This window comes from Gambusia affinis, linkage group LG22, assembly GCF_019740435.1.
Source record: "Gambusia affinis linkage group LG22, SWU_Gaff_1.0, whole genome shotgun sequence".
Classification (NCBI taxonomy): Eukaryota; Metazoa; Chordata; class Actinopteri; order Cyprinodontiformes; family Poeciliidae; genus Gambusia; species Gambusia affinis.
This window is the reverse complement of record NC_057889.1, coordinates 16689243-16707866: the sequence shown is the minus strand read 5'-3', so window position 1 is coordinate 16707866 and position 18624 is coordinate 16689243. Positions and strand designations below refer to the sequence as shown.

General features: G+C 40.4%; 1 protein-coding gene across 1 annotated transcript in view; it reads right to left on the bottom strand.

Annotated features, from left to right (window-relative positions):
• runx2b (RUNX family transcription factor 2b) overlaps window positions 1–18624 on the bottom strand; it is a 163943-nt gene that overhangs the window by 133940 nt on the left and 11379 nt on the right. The window contains exon 3 of the mRNA XM_044106484.1: window positions 12924–13031. Coding sequence (XP_043962419.1) covers window positions 12924–12974 — 51 coding nt within the window. The 5' untranslated portion in view covers window positions 12975–13031. The remainder of the gene's footprint in view (window positions 1–12923; window positions 13032–18624) is intronic.

The window sequence follows — 18624 nt, the reverse complement described above, 5'->3', positions numbered from 1 at the left end:
AGGATGGAGGTTCGGTCAGCAGGGGTTACCTATCACATAGTTTATCATATACAAAATTCCCAAGTGAGGCCGTCATTTTGGAGACTGAAAAGTAAACGTCTGTGCGCTGATGGAGACGGAGCGATGGTGACGCACACTGCGGCCTTTGTGCGAAAGCCTCGAAGGAGTTCGATGGGCTTCGGCGTGACCTTTCAGTGTAAATTGAATATATTCCACGGACTGTTATTAGATTTGCGATGCCGACAGGTTTTCATGGCGGCAGAGGAAAGAGAAAGAGAGAGAGGAAGAAAAAAAAAAAGCAAGCAAGCAAAAGAAAATAATCCAGGTTGACATGTTTGTTTATGCTTTTAGATCTAGCTCAACAACTGTGAAATATGCTTGCTCTCACAACTATAACTCGAGAAGATCCAAAAGATTCAGGTTTATCTGGAGTTATCTGGAGTTGCCCTTGGCCCGCCATCAAGAGAAAGAAAATGTTGCGCCATCTTGGGAGGGAAGGGCAGGGTTGGCTGGTATAGTGGGAACCCTGGCTGATTGTCAGGTTTGCCCTCTTGGCCTGTTAATAGCTTCTTTTCCTTGACAGTCATCACCCCCCAACAACCCCCAAAAAGGGCAGACATTAAGACAGAGGAAGTCAGCAATAAAAGCACAGCCTGTGGGAAGATCATAGAGAGACAACATTAGTAATATCAACCCTCCTCATCATCGTTTCCTCGTTAGAAAGACCTTCCAGGCCCACATAAATAGAACCTGTGGAAAGTTTCACTCCTCTCAAGAGGGTCCCCCCGTCTCTCCTCACTCATTATATTTCTTGCCCTGGACTTTTCTTGCCTTGTTTTAGGAAAATTCCGCTGGTGGTAATGGCGTGTGCCCCTGCAGCCCTGAAGTCTTCCATGCGACCGGCACCGAGACGAATTTCCAAGTTTGTGTTGGTTTTAGGCAAACAGACCAGCTTCCACCTCATTCATCTGCATAGTTGACCCCCTCTGTCCTGGAAGTTGGTGTTCTACCAAGAGCTTGGACCGGAGCATGGCAAACTCAAGCGATCCGAATCTCCACCTCCTCCTCCTCCCTTTGCGCTGTGAGTTACTTTGCTTTGATATCCGGAACAAAGCCAACGGAGAACAGGAAAAGGAGACAGGGGGAAGACGTTTACTTATGCTTGTTAAATGTCACCAGTTAGGAAAAAGGCCTCACACATAGTGGCACAGAGTTCGCCAGGGTAGCACTGCGATCTCAAATCAGGACAACATTGCCATCTGCAGGAGAGCAGCGAATCAAACCAACAAAAGTCAGATTGAACTATAAAAAAGAAAAACACAAAAAAGAGGTGAGACTAAAATTTGAGAAAGGTAGAAACCGTAAATACTTGCAGCACAACTCCTGTGAAGCCGGTTTTTGCTACGGGTGTCACCCTTGCAAGATCCCGACGGTGGTGCCATTTATTTAGCCAGTTGTGTTGACGCCCGCCCGCAGGTGGCAAAGGTACAGCAAAACCTCTGCCAGCTGTTTGCAAGCCCCTGCAGACTCAACCCTGCTTTGCTCCGGCCCGCTGAGCTGCCGGATCTTACAGGAAGGGAGGAAACGGTTTATACATTTGAGGTTTTCTTTTTTAAAAGCAGAAACTTGTGAAGAAAAACCTGGACCGGTGATTCCTTTTATTTAGTAACTACAATGAATGAAATGTTTCTACATTAGCGAGCGTCGCTTTCAGGGAGGTTCTCATTGTTTACAGCGCAGGTGTTTTGATTGTTGTTGAAGCTTGATTAAATGCCAGTGTCATACCAGGAAGTCTCTCAAGATGACAGGAAGCAGATAGCACACGCTTAGTGTGCGAATAAAGGGAGAAATCAGGATTTTAACGTGAGATTCATTTGCACACGCCATCCCATCAATGCTATGTTAAATTTTATCACTATTAATAAAATAAAATAGGAATTTAAGAGTAAAGGCGGAAGTAAAGCTTTGAAGTTCTCTTTGTCCATTCTTATCCCATTCCAAATAAGGAAAGTCACAGTTTTCCCACTTCTCATCGATGGGAACGTCAGCTCTGGCTTCTTCGATCTTAAACTCTCAGCCAGCAAAGGACAGCAGTCCAGATCCTGACCTCGCTGTCTGTTCAACGGAGTCCAAGTCTGTTGTCTCCACATTCAGGAGTCCAACAGAGACAAGTCTCAGAAGACGGGCAAACCAGTGATGTAAATGGAATGATGATTCGGATGATGAAACGTCCAGCACTTTCGCTGTCAACGACTTATTTTCCTCCATTGTTACTTGTTATGCATCATTGAGATTTCTGGCTTTCAAAGTCCCCTCGACTTTAAGGAGCTTCTTGCCATATCCAAGGTTAACTAGGAGTTAGCAAGAATTTTAAACCTTGTGTAACAAACCTTCAACTAACTAAATCATTGAGAAAGTTAATGGACCCTACTGAATTTTAGACATAAAATTTATAAGCATTCAAAAATATTATTCATGTTTTAATTTTGATTAGATGTCACTTTGCTCACAGACACTTTCCCATTGTGGGACAGTAAAGCATATTTCTTTTCTACTTCTACCTCCTTGCAACTTTTTACCAGAACCTCGATTAAAAAAAACAAAAAATCCCAAGTCTGCCTTCAATTAAAAAAAAAAAAGCTTGTGTGTTCGAGGAAATGCCTCTTTCTTCAGATGTGAAATCAGTTTGGCGTGTTTAGCATTTGGATTTCACGACGGCCTGCCTCGGTCCGGTCGATCACGGAAACGGGGGAGCGGGGAGACGCCATCACCGCCTGCCTTGTCATTACCAGCATAACGAAGCACAGTTCACACTCAGCAGTGGCATGTTTGGAAAACGTCAAGCAAAGCAACACGAGGAAAGTGAAAAAAAAAAGAAGAAGAAGAAAGAAATCCTTAAAAATCAGTTCCACTATCCCATAAATTACAATCTTGCATTTTTCATTTCCTTTCACCGTACAATGTCATTCATTGGCCTCCAAGCCAAACACAGGGGCCCCCGCAGGCTGCGCAGCTCCGCAGGACAAACTGCCTCTCTCATGCAGTCACAAGCCGCCCGGAGCACAGAAGCCTGATTAAAAAAACAATCCATTCCTTGATGCAGAGCGGAGAAGCTGGGAGGTGGGAGGACTGCGTGCAGATTCGATCATCGCAAGTGTTTCAGGAGACGTTGCTCTTCCTCCCGCCTTATCACAGGCGGTTTGAGACACACGGCATTCAATTAATTCTTCCAACACTGGTCTCCGCAAATTCAAATGCATTACAAGTCCGATGATATATTATAGATGCTGACTGCTGCCATGTCACGTCCTCACTTTTGGGAACTTTGAATAGTGAAAATTTCATGGCAATTATAGTACAATTTCATGCTAAGAAAAGAATGTGCCTACCCAAACATGCTTATTCCTCGCCTCAGGAAACAGTTTAAGCTTCTCGAACTCCGAGGCAGAGACAGACTTGGCTGCTGAAATAATAGAAGCCTGTTCGTCTAACAGCTGAGCCGCATTTATTAGCGTTGGATATCTAAATACCATCTGAAAACCACGGCTCATTCTGATCGTGCAGGATCTGTAGCGGTGGCAACGTGTCTTTTATGCTTTGCAAAAATATTAATATGCTTTATATTCTTTGTCATGTTACAACCACTGTATTACAGACGCATGGAAATACAAAGACTAAGATCTTCAAAAGGTTCTTCGCAAAAAGCTCAGCCGTTTGAAAGTCTCGTCACACATACTCAATTGGGTTTAAACCTGGACTTTGACTGGGCCTTTTTAACACACGAATGCTTTGATCCGAAACGTTTCATTGTAGCTTTGGGTGCTATGCTTAGGGTTATTATGCAGCTGAAAAGTGACCCTCTGGTACAATTTTAAGCCCTCTAACCAGGTTTGCTGTACATACCAACAAAAAACAAAACAAAAATAAATACACTTATATATGTACTGCGTTAACGCTCAGCCACGTAAGTTTAACCTCCATCTCCGGAGCCATAAGTGGCTCTTTGGACCTCCTACAATGTCTCTCTAACATCTTAGCAAAATAATTATAAATGGCTAATTAATGTATTTAAATATTAATTATCACTGAATAATTGCTTTGAACTTCTACAACAGAATGACACTAAAAGCAGCAGCTATAGACTTTAGATACATTCTTCTTGTTTTAAGATTGGAAGTTATATGTTTTTATTTTCTTTTTTTTTTTTTACATAATTATTCAACATTCCATAGCATAAAATATATCCATTTCTTTTTTTTTCTTTAGAAATGTTCAAGTTTTAATATGTTTTGAAATCTAAATAATAATAATAATAATAATAATAATAATAATTGCATATTTCCTAAAGTGAATGTTTATCAAAAAAAAGAAAGCAGCGGGGATTTTTTGTTATTGTTGAATGAATTTTATTTAGCTGGACTGAGAGCAAAAAATAAATAAATAAAAGTATCTTTGGACTGTTAAGGTCGCAGGCTGCTGGGTTAGGTGGTCTGCAGCTTAGCTGTACGCTAACATTTCAGATGACAGATTGAACTGTGAGGCCTTCAAAGAACAGCTGGACTTATCCTGAGGTCACATTACACGTCACCAGTCTCGTAACACATGGCTGCAACTGGTTGCACTGGATTTTGCTGAGGGGTCTCAGAGTCAAAGAGGCTGAACATGCTCATCTTATCAAGCTGGAAATCATGCATCCCTCTGCTTCCCCATAAGAAGTATACACTATAAAATAACCCAAGTATGGATACCCTCATATGCACTTTTAGCTCCGTTGCTAGGCGCCTGTAGGATGCAACAAAGCAAACTTAAATGACAGTAGCAGTTTGATAAAGGAAGTGGATAATTATTTTAGAAGGAGTCTGTTTTTCTCATCAGTGCTGGACGCTGTAGTACTCTTTGACAGAGATGCCAAACAGGTTTCAAGCATGTAAGCTGATAAGAGACCTGATCCGACGCAATAGAGTCATATGAGCTAGGGTTCTGCTAATTCTGACATTTTGGCGCCACGCAAAGTTCTTGGAAAAAACCCCAAACAAAACAAAACAAAACAAAAAAACCCCACCTGGCCTCTGCTTGGAAGCGCTTTGCATCTATGAATAATCTAAACCGACAGCGCTAGCAGAACTCCAACTCCTCATTAGATTTCGCCCCAAAAACACAACAGCACAATCTCGCCATTACCCTTGAGCCAGTCTGCCACGTTGTTATTGCGTGCAGCAGACGCGGGATTCGATTTCAGCAGACCTAGCAGACCTCTGCAGCAGAACTCGGCAGAACCGTGCGGAGCTGCAGTCGGCCGGCTGTCCTCCGCGCTGGCTCTCTGCCTAACCAAACACTTTACCTCTTACAGACAGAAAACAAAGCAGCTTCGCCTTTCTTTCCCCCTCCTCAGCCACCTCCAGCTATAAAAGAAAGAAAAAAAAAAAGTAACGCAATCAAGCATGAAGACTATATGTTTCTGATGACTTTTTCGCTCCTGCGATTTTACACTGCTTCTGCAAAAAAAAAAAAAGACAAGTGAAATTCCCCCAAAAATCTCCCTTTCATTCTTTCTGCTCCACTGTTGCTTATTTTGCTTCTTGTCTTTTTTCTTTCTTCCCAAACGTGTTATTCATCCTGTTCCCAGTGTCTCCAGGCGCACTTCAGGAAAAGGATATAAAATAAACAGCCATGTTTTTTGCCCCATCACTCGGGCCTCGGCAGCCTGTACCTGTAACAATAAACAGCGGGAGGAGAGTGGCGGGGGGTTGGAGCTTTCTGCTCTCGTTTATACTCATCTCTTTTACTCATCCCTGCCGCACTCACTCGAGGACAGAAGCACAACAGGAACCAGGTTGTGTATATGGATTTGCTCGGCAGACGCCCACGAGGAAGCCCGAGGTTGGTGGAGACTACTAGACCACGGTGGAGCGGAGGCTGCCGTCAGGCTCGCATGCATCATGCCTGGCAGAGGCGACGTTTTCTTAGGAGGGACACCAACCATCTGAGTGTTAAAAGGATTAAATCGCCAGCTGAATGTCAAAGAAACAAAACAGTTTTACTTACACGGAAACAGCTTGTGTTGTTGTTGTTGCTGTGTGATTGTGTATCCGAGTCTGACTGTTAAAAAAAAAAAAAAAGTCCTAAATGGAATTTGTAATACACCATGCGCTTTTTTTTTTTTCTTTTTTAAATCATGCAAACCTTATTGTGTTTTAACGATAAACTAAGTCAAATTGTTTATAATTTTAGAATGAAAGTAAAAATAAAACTTTTGGCTGATAAAAAATGCTAAAGATTAAAAATATACGAGTCATTACAAATCACCAATAGCTTCAAACACACCATTATTTGTGGTGATCGATCTCTTCCATTGTTGCACACGTAGAGGCGAACAGTTTTACCCGTTCCATTTCGCAAAAGACCTCAGGCAGATCGGGGGTTCAGGTTGGGACATTGACTATATATATATATATCACATAAATAACCTTTGATCTAAACCAGGGGTTTTCAAAGTATGAAAGGGTGAGCCCCCCTTCAAGGAGCTTAATGCCTGCTGCTCGAAGGGGTGGCGGAGGGGGGTGGAGTTCTAAAAACTCCACCTTCAACCCCGCTCTGGCCAAAACCAGTGATGGCATAGTTACTTTGAAAAAGTAACTTTAATCGGACTACTGATTACTCCTTGAAAAAGTAACTTAGTTATATTACTGACTACTGACTTGGAAAGTAACTAAGTTACATTAAAAGTAACTGTTTATTTACTTTCAGCAGCTGCTAACAACAACGCTCCACCTCCTGTGAAAATCACATTGATCTTTGCCAATACTTAATTGTAAGTTATTTTATAATGGTAACATCAACAATGTGTCTCCACTGATAAGGTTGAACTGAAGAGGAGATTGTACAAAAATAAAAAACATGAGTAATTTGTGTGGTCCACTGTTGTCTGGAAAACTCTAAGAAGGATTTTAAAGCCCCTCTCCCCCCCGCCTCCAGATTCTGCGTTACGCCCCTGAGTTTGATGTCGCAGCGCACAGAGCTCCTCCTGCAGCTCCACAGCTCAGATGGCTGCGACACTTATCGTAATATTAATAATTATAACGATGCTAGTCAGCACTTGCCATTATAACTATTGCCAACTACGGACACGTTCATTCGTGGCTGTTTTCACGTTTATTGCGCTGTTTAAATTAGTCTCGATATTTGCAGTTTTCTGGAGCGCAACGCGAAGCTCGACGTCATTCAGAGGTAATATATTAACTTGACATTAACAAAGACTCAGCGGGACGGATCATCCAGGAAATGATGAACAGGGAGAGACTGACTAAAACTACCTTAATGATGGACAAATTCTGGGATTTATTATGAGTCTCTGCTTATTTCCAACCCCAAATGAGCAACTTCACGTTCAAAAACGAGCCCAAAAAGGCGCAACCCGCCGCTCATTAAATTTGCAACTTTAACTTTTAAAAGATGAAGCCCAAAGCCGTTTATAATAATCGGACTTGGCGACAGAAACTGAAAATAGTTCCAGTTTTTCCACCAACAAAATGCGCATCTCCCTCCATTGTTTACATTTCTGTCGCATAGAGACGTCGGTCACGACAAGACGAGTAGAGGAAATACGATTCAATAATAAAAGAAGATAGTAACGCAAAAATGATTTTGATAAGTAACTGTAATCTGACTATTGTATTTGAAATAGCAACGCGTTATATTATTTGTTACAGAAAAAAGTGGTTGATGTCAGTAACGTCACTGACATCACTGGCCAAAACATCCTCTAAGGGGGGAAACATTTCCACTGATCCCCGCTCCACACGCGCACCCCACAGTACCAACTTTTTCCTAAATCCACAGAGTTGATCGTGTGCGTAAAAGACGTTTCTCTAACATCAGTAGACAGCAAGCAGATAGCTTTTCCGGTTTATTTTTTTGCCTCGCACCGCGCCTCCCCTAAAGTGCTCTGGCGCCCCCCAGGGGAGGCGCGCCTCACACTTTGAAAACCGCCGATCTAAACCATTTCACTGGGCTTAGATTGTCAGGGAGGTGAAGATTTTTGTAGCTTCTGACAGGGTACATAAGTTTTACTTCCAATCAGATCTGGTCTTCCTTGTCCCTACTACAGAAAGAGAAGCATGCCCACAGGATTATACTGCCACCACCATCTTTAATGGTGAGGATAGTGTGTTCACAAGATGGATAATGGTCATTTTCCACCAAAAATGCCATCTCAAACAGAAAGAGAGTTCTGTTTTGCTTCCGCATGTTTTCTCGACTTGTGGCAAACAGTAGCAGGATTTCTTTCAATGCCTTGTTTTTTTTTTTGTGTCGTTTCTCTTTTACAAATACAAGATTTGAGAAGAGTACAATAAGTTGTCCTGTCAACAGATTATCTCACCAATTCAATCACATACATTCCAATTAATTCGACTTAGTGCATTAACTACAGTTTTAAAAGTTTTCTATACGGTAACTCAGCATATTGCATCAAGTTATTAACTCACTGACGTCTCTGAATGATGCTCTCCTAGCCTGGCCTATCATTAGACAGCCAGGTTATCAAGTATGCCATATTCTTCATCTTTTCAGATGAACTTTTGGGCCATGCTCAATGAGATGTTTAAACATTCGGTTATCATCTATCACCTATTGGAATCAACGGGGCTGATCACAAACACATACAACACTTTTAATGATAAAAAACAAAAATATCCATCATATTCCCTCCACTTCACAATTGTGCTCCACTGTATCGCCACATACTTTTGCTTGGCACTGTATGAAATGCATATTATGCAATTTGTGGACCTTTATAACCATAATTGAACATCAAGGCCACGGCAGCTGGAAGAACAAAGAGTCATCTGGGGATCAAAAGACGTACAAATGGGTCCACTCTGCCTAAAGAAGTTCAAGAGGCAGTTATGATGTTTCACATAAATATCATAAAAAGTTTGAGTGAAATTCCTTGGACGTAGCCTTGTCACCAGAAACAATGTTTTGGATGAACAACCACTGGATTTAGGATTACCTTGCTTCCATGTTAAAGCATGCAAAAAAAAATATTAAATAAAATGAAATATTAGCAGATAAGAAATCCCTGAATATTATGTCAAAAGTTTGACTGAATCTACCAGGACTACAACTTGTCCAACACTCAGACAGAATCCAGACTTATACGCCGTTACAGTTTCAAAAACAATTTTCTCAGTACGCTCAGACTCGACATTCTGCGGCCGAAAAGCTTCTACTGCTCCAATGTCATCCAGGTTTAATGCGCTCTAACAGTATAGCCAGTCTCGGCATGAACATCGGAGCGCCGTTCTCCAGCCAACTCTGGATCTCTGATACGTTTTCCAGAAGGATGTGGGACTCATGAGCGTGGCAGCTGCTTAAAATAAAGTGACAATTTTTAATGGGGTTTCAAACCTCAGCGAGTCATTGCATCCTGCCAGTCCCCCCCGCGATGGCGCTCGTCCAAAACGTCGGTTTTTATCTGACAGGACGCGGCGGAGAGAGATTGTTCTCTGAGCTGAGATCCATCAGGAGGCCTGCATGCAGTCAAATCGCTTTCTAGAGTTCCCTTATCCTTCAAGCGGGAGGCTTTTTATAAGAGGCACACATGCTAACAGACTGAACGCAGGCTTTTGAGGCGCCCCTCCTTAGACATAAGAAAATCCCTTAAAGTTGAGATAAACCTGTGGTCAGCTCTTTAGTCCGAGTCAAGTCACTTCAATAATAACAATAAATCCCCGATAAAAATGTAAAAAAAAAAAAGTTTGAGCGAGAACAAGAGACAGAAAAAGAGCAAGAGACTCACAGGAAATGCAATTACTGTCTGTCTGCATCCGGCATTCCTCGACAGTATGGCCAATTTCACAGCAATTTCAGGATGTCAACAGGTTGTAAGTAATCATAATGAGCACCTTAATGTTTTCACATGGACCAGAGCAGCCCTTTGTGGTTTTATCCCCCGGCCATCTGATCCACCTAATCATATATGAGCTTTTTAAAACATGCAGGAGCGAAAGGGCTCGCACAAATCCCTGGAGGAGGCCCACCTTCTCTGTGTTTATGGAATCCTGACATTTAAACACTGTGTCAACACGGCTCAGGTTACCGGCTTCAGCTTTATTTAAAGGCTGGTAGTGTGCCATATAAGTGGACACTGTGCTGAAAGTGGGCCGCAGCCTCCAACGGTGAGTGGATGCGATATGTTAAGCTTGTTTGACAGCAAACTTTCCATTTGTATCCGATAGGTAAAAGTTAGCCGCTTGTTAGGGAACAGCTAGGAATATCATCACTATGGATGATGCTACTTTTATATATATATATATATATATATATATATATATATATGGGGGTGACCCCCAAACTGGAACAGTGGTTACAACAGATCCCAGGAACAACATCAGACTGCTTTGTTGTTTGGTTTGAACCAATTAGGCATAGTGATGATCTCAAAACGAGATCATCACTATATATACTCTCGTAAAAATACCACACTTTAGATAGATTACCCAAATAAGAAAATAAATGTCACCTTATTTCAAACAAAGGCAAAATTATTCCAACAGCCTCTAAAACAGGGGTCTCAAACGCCAGGCGTCGAGAGCCGCTGTCCTGCAGTTTTTAGATGTGCCACAGGTACAAAACACTGGAATGAAATGGTTTAATTACCTCCTCCTTGTGTAGATCAGTTCTCCAGAGCCTTGCTAATGACCTCATTATTCTATTCAGCAGAGACACATCTAAAGGTTGCTGGACTGCGACCCTGGAGGACTGGAGTTTGAGACCCCTGCTCTAAAATAAAACATTAAAGTTGGACAATGCAGTTTGTAACATTTATGTAGATTTTGAGATCTAGACCCGAACAAAAATACTTTTCTTGTAAGCAAAGGAAAGGTTCAGCAGTTCTCTTTCAGTCAGCTGACCAGACGTTTGCAGGAACAGCTTAAGGAGGCGGGAGTGCTGCAGAGCAGCCAAAACCACTCTCTCAATTTAAGAGGCAGGAGCATTATGGTAAGAAATTGTTGGGAGTTCTAGAAGTTTGTCTTTAATAAGGAGCTCCAAATTTTCGTCAGAAGGCCTCCTTTGCCATAACCTTGACCTTCTTGCAGCCTCCATAGATTCCCTTTCAGATCATCTGAAGTCAAGACTCTAATATTACTTCCAGTGACGTTGGTAAAATTAAAATATTGAATATTTATGGGATTAAGCGAGCTTCATACCGTTAGTCGGCCAATGGCAAAATACACTTACATACTTGGGTAAGAGGAACAGATAATACACTCATAAATAAAATGTAATGCGTTGTCTTTTTGCAGCTCTCAATGCTTTCCTTTGTTAGTTCATGATACATATTTTTGTTTATGTCTAGAGTAAATTAATCAAAAATAATTATCACATCATGAGAGCCTCACACTGCTCCATGCCAAGTTGACATCTGAGAGGTAATTTAACCCAACATTCAAATTAGCCACTGATTTTAAATTAAACACATTTTCACTAACATTCATCTAATCGGATTATATGAATCTTTCTTCAATAGGCTGCCATTAATTGGCTCTGCAGCGAATAAGCCGAGGGAAGACCGAATGAATGAACTGGGATTCAGCATTTAATTATCTCAACATCAGTTAAACAAATAAACCATAACGATATCTGTTTCTTATGATAAAGTTGGAATACATTGTCCCTCGACATGAGTCTGTACAACATCGGCATACTGTTCGTTCCGTCAATGCATCGTCTGTTTGAGACGACAGCCTGGTGAACAATAACAGATCATCTTTTTGCGACACTTTTCTTCCAGTGACTTCTTTCCCTACAAAGAATTGACGAGCGTTACTCTAAACCTCTCAAAAATAGCTTCATTTATAATATTAGATTTACTTTCAGGCTGAATTCCCTTTATGTTTCAACAAAAGATCGTTTTACCAACACAACAAAGCAAATTTAAAAAGAAAAAGAGTGCAACATGTTTTCACGCCAATGCTTTTATACGACAAATTGTCCTGTATTGAGATTTATCATGTCAGGATTTTTTTTTTTTTTGTCATTTTCATTTGCTTGAATTGTGTAAGTAGAAAATGTACTGTTCACAACTGTCGAGTCATTTACACAGCTGGAACACTAGAGGGCCTCATTTCCTTAAAGGTCAATTTAAGCAGCAATGAAGCAGGAAGACTTTGCCAATGCTTGACGATAAAAGTGATATTTTTATGATATGGGGTCACTACATTTAATCTAGTGAAGTCTAAAATAAAATCAGCTCTCAAATAAGCTTGACCACCTATTATAGTTTAGGATATCCAGGTGGAATTTTTACTTTTAACTATTTTTTCAGTATCTAACTTCAATTCTTGAATCTTTATTAACAATCATTAACATCATAATAATTAGCTGTGATCAGATTGATCAGATGGTTGTTATTCATTCATATGCTCACGTGAGAATCTTCCACTATAGGCTTAGTATTGGCTGTTATGGTGTGCAGGAAGATTTTTGCCATCAGGAGGATGTTGGGCTTGTTCCTGTCGCATCACAGGCTTTCAAGAAAATCAGCATTATTTGCCGCCGTCGGCTGGCGAGACTTTATTACTATTTAATTTGGATGTCATCCAGTTGCTTGTGGAGTCACTCTGAGCTGAACTAACATGAAGTAGTGGTTCTCTGATTTTATCAGTCTCTCACATTTATTTATTTATTTATTTTTTTTACAGCATACTGCTTCAGTATTTCTCTTTTCTTGGTCTCATTTCATTTAGACTGAGGTCTGGTCTTCCACTAGGTCAGTGAAACACCTGGATTATTTCTCTTTTTTTTTGTCACTGGTGAGCAGTAACTTCTCACTGCTCACCTACCGTCAGAAAAATCTGCTTTGTCAAACATGTGATTATTCATCCATGCTCACTTACAACTACCTCTCTGTCACTGACCTGCTGCTCCATTCTTCCACAGGAAAAGGACAAAACTTGCAACTTTTCCATTTCGTTCCTGTCATCAGCATCCCAAGACCTCCAGGGAAACTCTCAATCCGGAAACCTCTGCAGCATAAATAAGACAAAAGTTGCCATTATGCCTATTGAGTATAATGTCCACCTCTCTTGTCATTTTCTCTCTATAGATCTTCAAATAAGTTTGGCTTTGCTGTGTGCTTCAGCGTTTTAGTCACAATTTAATTCATGACATATTCTTGGTCGACTCAACTGCTGTGGGATGTCCAGGTTATGTGGCTGCAGAAAAACAATGAAACCATTTTAACTTTTTTTTTTTTTTTTGCTTTGTTTTAATTAAACATGGCAGCAGTCATGAAGACCAAACATCTCTACATTATCGTTGCTCCAAAAGACATTGTTCTAGAAAAGTTTTGGTTCATTCAGATCAGGGTTTGGTAAACCCAAGATGTAAGTTTAGAATAGGCTTTTTCTAACAAGCAAGTTCCTTTTCCACTTTCCGAAACTCTACGGCAATTACCTTTAAACTTCAATGTGAGGCCTGCGTCTTTTTCAGAAGTGTAAAATTGGAAACAATCCAAGTTCTTACTGTCTCCCTGTATGTTGGTGGAATTGAAATTGTATGAAAATTCTGCAAATTGTCTTTTTTTTTATGATGGGGAACACAGGAAGAGTAGCCATTGACATGGCAATGGGGATCCAAATAATGAGAAAAAAAAATAAAAATCCACTGCTCAGGAAGAAAGTCTCAAACACACAAAACAAGATCTCGACAGCAAAGATCTGCTGTTACTGTTGCTTTCAGTTTAAACCCCGCCCTATAAATCTGAAACTCTGCTGTGTTTTATGCATAAATCCTATAGTGTCCTTTAACGGATGAGCCGCACTAATCTCATTCAGCTGCAAAACTTTTGTTATCCGAGTCAAAACAGCAAAGTAAAAGACCATTTCATGAGCCTATGGAAGCACCAGAACAGTTATTGAAATAAAATTAACACATAGCTGCTGTGTTTAATTGCCATTACAGAAAACTACAACTCCATTCCAATTTCAACTGCATTCCATTATGGGTCATCATTTTTTTCCTTACTTTGCACAAAAATTAAATACGTTACTAATCTTGTCGGCTTTGCTTTAGGAAAATTGAATTGGCCAGATTGTTTTAGTAGCATTTCTATTTTTGTTTTGTTTTTTCATTTATTTTAGCTGAATGCATTTTGAGAATATAGGCCCAGGCAGATTAAACAGACATGTTCAGTTTAAATCTAATTACAAGCAGACAAGGTTATATGAACGCTGTCCAGTTCAATCCAGTTGTGTGTCTCATCCTGGTACAACCCGTCTCATGGGTCAGATAGGGCCGAGATCGCAACATTAGCCTTCACAAGCAGAGGTTTTCCTCTCCGGTCCAACTAAAACTATTAGCAACACTTTATGCATTTTGCCTACCATGGCAAAATGCTGTTTAGAAGGAGAGAAAAAAAAAAGAAATTGGTTAGTGTTACAGCGTCACCCACATTGTAAAAAAGACAAAACAAAAACCCTAAAATAATTACGATTATAATTCTCTGAGAAGATGAACTGCAGGCATTAGCTCGGAAGACCAGAGCACTTTGCTTGGAGCAGTAAGCATGGCAACAGCAGCTGCAAACCCTGGGGACCAGGAAGAAGCCATTTACTCGACAAAATGTTTCTCCACCCAGACACGGCATCAGCTCACACATGACTGACTCTTCAAAAACAAGCAACAATGGCACTAAAAAGAAAAAGGATGTCCTCAGTCTTTTATTTTCCCCTATTCTTCATCTTTTTTTTTTCTGATCTCACCAGTTCCGAGAGTACCAAGTAGACCCCATCATCGTCATACATCTCACTGACTCACTGCTGCTTTGTGGAATCATCATCCTATGACGCTCGACACCCTCGTCTCTGTTGAACGTCAACCAAAGGCAGATCACAGGATAAAAGTAGGTCTGGGCCCAAAAGATATCAACAGGGCAATCAAACGAGTGTGGAATATTTTTTTTCTAGTCTGCAGGAAGAATGAGGTGGATTGTTCCCTCCTGATTGGGAATCGGTCTCTGCTTCAAGCAGAGGAGCTTGTTTTTAGTACATTTCTGTGTAACAGACATCCTCATGATGTCACTTCTATCCCTATATACAGTGAATGTCACGTTGGTTGGTGGTGAGTTTGAAGCGACTTGAAAAATAAAATGAAAAATAAAACAAGAACTTACAAACTACCAGAAGGCACAAGCAGCAAGAACAGACAGGGACCAGCAACATGGGGTTAAACAGGGTACAACAGGAGGAAGCAGCCAGGAGTGAGAGGAGGAGAGGCATTTACAAACTGGGAAAGTAAATGCTGAAACAATAAGCAGAGGCTGATAAGCTAACAGGCTGCAGCTGTGAGGGGAGGAGCTGGAGGCAGACTGAGGGAGAGAGGATGGAGAGAGGGGTAAACACAAACAGGGGAGTGGGAAAACAAACCTGTGACAAAAAAACCCCCTAACTAAACAGAAATTAAATAAACTTTTAAGAGCAGACTGAACTAAGGTAAAACAGAAACAAGGCTGATCTGAACGAGATAAGAATAAGGCAAACATAAAACAACGAGTGAACAAAACTACAAACCCAGAAAAAAAGAACCCAAGATCCTAATGGTGAAACCACTTTTTTAAATTGTCATGAAATTATGTTCTTGTAAGAAGTTGCCTACGCTTGCAATTTGAATAATTATCAATTACAGCAATTTGTAGTGTCTTCCTCTTTTGCCTTTGATCAGGGATGTGTCACATTCACATTAAGTGCATCTTCTGGGATTCAGAGTTGATAATAACAGGAAGTAAATTAGACGCAATTAGGTAATTATTTCATAGATAATTACGTCAGATGTAAATTGTTACTGATGACTGAATTATGTCAGAATTCATTAATGAAATAAAAAGTTATTTGTTTTCAACTCACAACTGGAGCTCCAGTTAGGAGTTGAACTGGAGGAGTTTTGGGGGATTTTATCAACTACCCCTCAAATTATTGCGATAAACATTAATATTGTTTGAAGACCTCTTTACACTGATTTAATGGAAATGACGTAATAATGCATGCGATTTCCTGCCAAAGATAGATGCATTTTATTTTCAAAAGGACACTTAACAGTGGAACTCATAAAATAAGCAAAACAACCAAAAATAAAATGGATTCTCAGTCTTCATTAACAAAAATGTACTTGAATAAAAATACCAAAGTGTAAATAAATACTGCATTCAACCAAAAGAGTGCAGATTATGAAGTCTGTTTACCATATTGCCCTTCAGGGATCATTAGATTTAAATAGAGAAGATGAGCACATTGACTACCTGATGCAATAGTTCACACTACGTTAGTTCACACATACATTTTCCCCGGTAGAGGCTGATCGATCTAAATCAGGGGTTTTCCACAAGTAAACGCAGCCTGTTGAATGTGACAGGTAGCCAATCAGAAAGCATGGATTCTCCTCCTGCTTTCTGAGGGGAAATTACCGAGGGGAATCCCAAACAGCTGACACTGCACAACCCGAAGTCCAGAGGACATTGGAGATGATATGAGGAAACAACATTAATGTTTATAAAACATTTCGTGCAAAGAATATAGAAATGAGGAGGGGAGGAGTTGGAGTGCTATGCAGGGTAACTTTTCAGCTGGTTTTTGTTAAGTGACATAAATAGGTTCTAATGATTTTCATTCAGTCAGGACTGACACTAGAGCCACATGAATTGCAGGTAGATTGTAGTAAAGCATTGATTAATGCCTGGTTTTGAAATGAGTTAACTGAACTTGTAGCCATTATTTTGTGCCCATTGTTGGACATCACACGGCAGGATTGAACCCGATCAAACCGTCATACCAAGGATGTCTGTCGGCTAATGTGTGGTCTGTCAGGTTTTGAAAATGGGCCGACAATCAGTCGACAGCTCTAAGATAGTGTAGTGTGCGCTGGGCATTACACTAAGGAAATGAGGAAGGGGCGGTCAGTGGAGAGCACCGGAGTTGAGCCTTTTTTTAGTCAGTGTCATCAACAGAAAGAGAAAAAACCCGGAAGAGACGTCGATAGCTTTGATTTATTGTACAATTAATTAATTTGTTGCGACAGGCCTAAGAACACGTAGCGTTCCGTGATGCCACTCGGTGTGGTTTTTTCCTCTCATATTCCTCATCATCTCCCGCAGCGATCCTGTTTGATGCAGGAGCCGTGGCGGTCCTGGTCAGCGCAGTTTGTCGCCTCAAGCCGCTCAAGGCTCCCCGAGTTTCTGACAGTGAATTTACCTCCACCAGACACGAACATGGCCGTCAGCGTGTACCCTTTGTCTGCCTCTTCAGCTCCTTTAACCCGATCACAATTAGAAGTGACACATCTCCCCTTTGTTGCCGATTGACAGGCATTAAATTTAGTGTAATGAGCATCATGAAGTTGGCTGCAATGGGAGGAAAGCGACGTCAAACTCAACACTTGATGATATTAAAAGGTTTGTGTAGCAGCGGAGCAGATGAGTCACATGTCTCCTTCAGTCATAGCATCTTAAAGTTTAAACTTATTGACAAGGGTAAAAGTGTCATAGTGGTAAAAAGGTTGCTGGATATGTTATATTGTACTATGTCCATATTTTTGGTCGTTCTGAATGTAATAAAGCCACTAAAGTATTATCTTGCCAGTAATATAATAAAGTTTTTGAGCACATTTAAAGCACCAAATACCTTATAACCACTGTGCCATTCATTATATACATATTTCTTATGAGCAAAGTGCACAAAAGCTCCCCAAAAATATCTTAAAATTTCCACAAAATTTTGTTATTTGTACATTTACATGATCAGCTCTAATTATTTGCTTTCACAAGTTATTATTTTTTAAATACTACGCCTTCGATATGATGACATATTGCAAAATTGGCATAACTGTGACATTATTTGTTCTAAAAGATTACACATGGTCACATTATTGTTACGTTTGTGGATTATTTATATTTCCACATTAAAAAGGCCACTATTGGCAGATATTACTTAAAACTGGATATGTACTGCACATTTTAAGTAGCTACATTACACATGGCTCTGGTAAAAACTAAATTCAATAATTTATGACTAATGTTCTCACACTATATGCTGCTCAAGACTTTCCAATTCTTCGTCCAAAGCGTTGAAATAGTCTCTTGTTGGCGTGGTTGCGTGGCAAAAATTTTATCTTCATCTTTATTATTTTAAAGAGGCGTCCTCCTACCCGACTTGTTTACTAGTCCCGACTCAGGTCAAACTTTTTCACACGCAGCTCTTTGTGAAGTGTTGTGTGATTGGTAAAAGGTTTGTGGGCGTATTTTATGCCGAAATGCGGTAGGTCGGCAATGTTGATATTTAGCTTCAACTGGTCTGCTTTAATTGTCCGGTTTTTGTATCCGTAGGCAACATGAAGACTTGTTGTCGAGTTTTCCTGAGTTATTTTTCTGATCTGGTTTCGTCTCAAAATTTCTGTGCACAAAATGATTCTTTGCGTTGAAGATGAAGAGCAAACGACTCTTTTAAAAAGAAGACTTTGATCAGAGATGAATAAAGCTGAAACATCAGGATTCCTTTAAACATGACCATGCAAACAAACCGAAGAGACGACTCTCTTGTTAGTGTGTGACAATCTAAAATCAAACTGTTT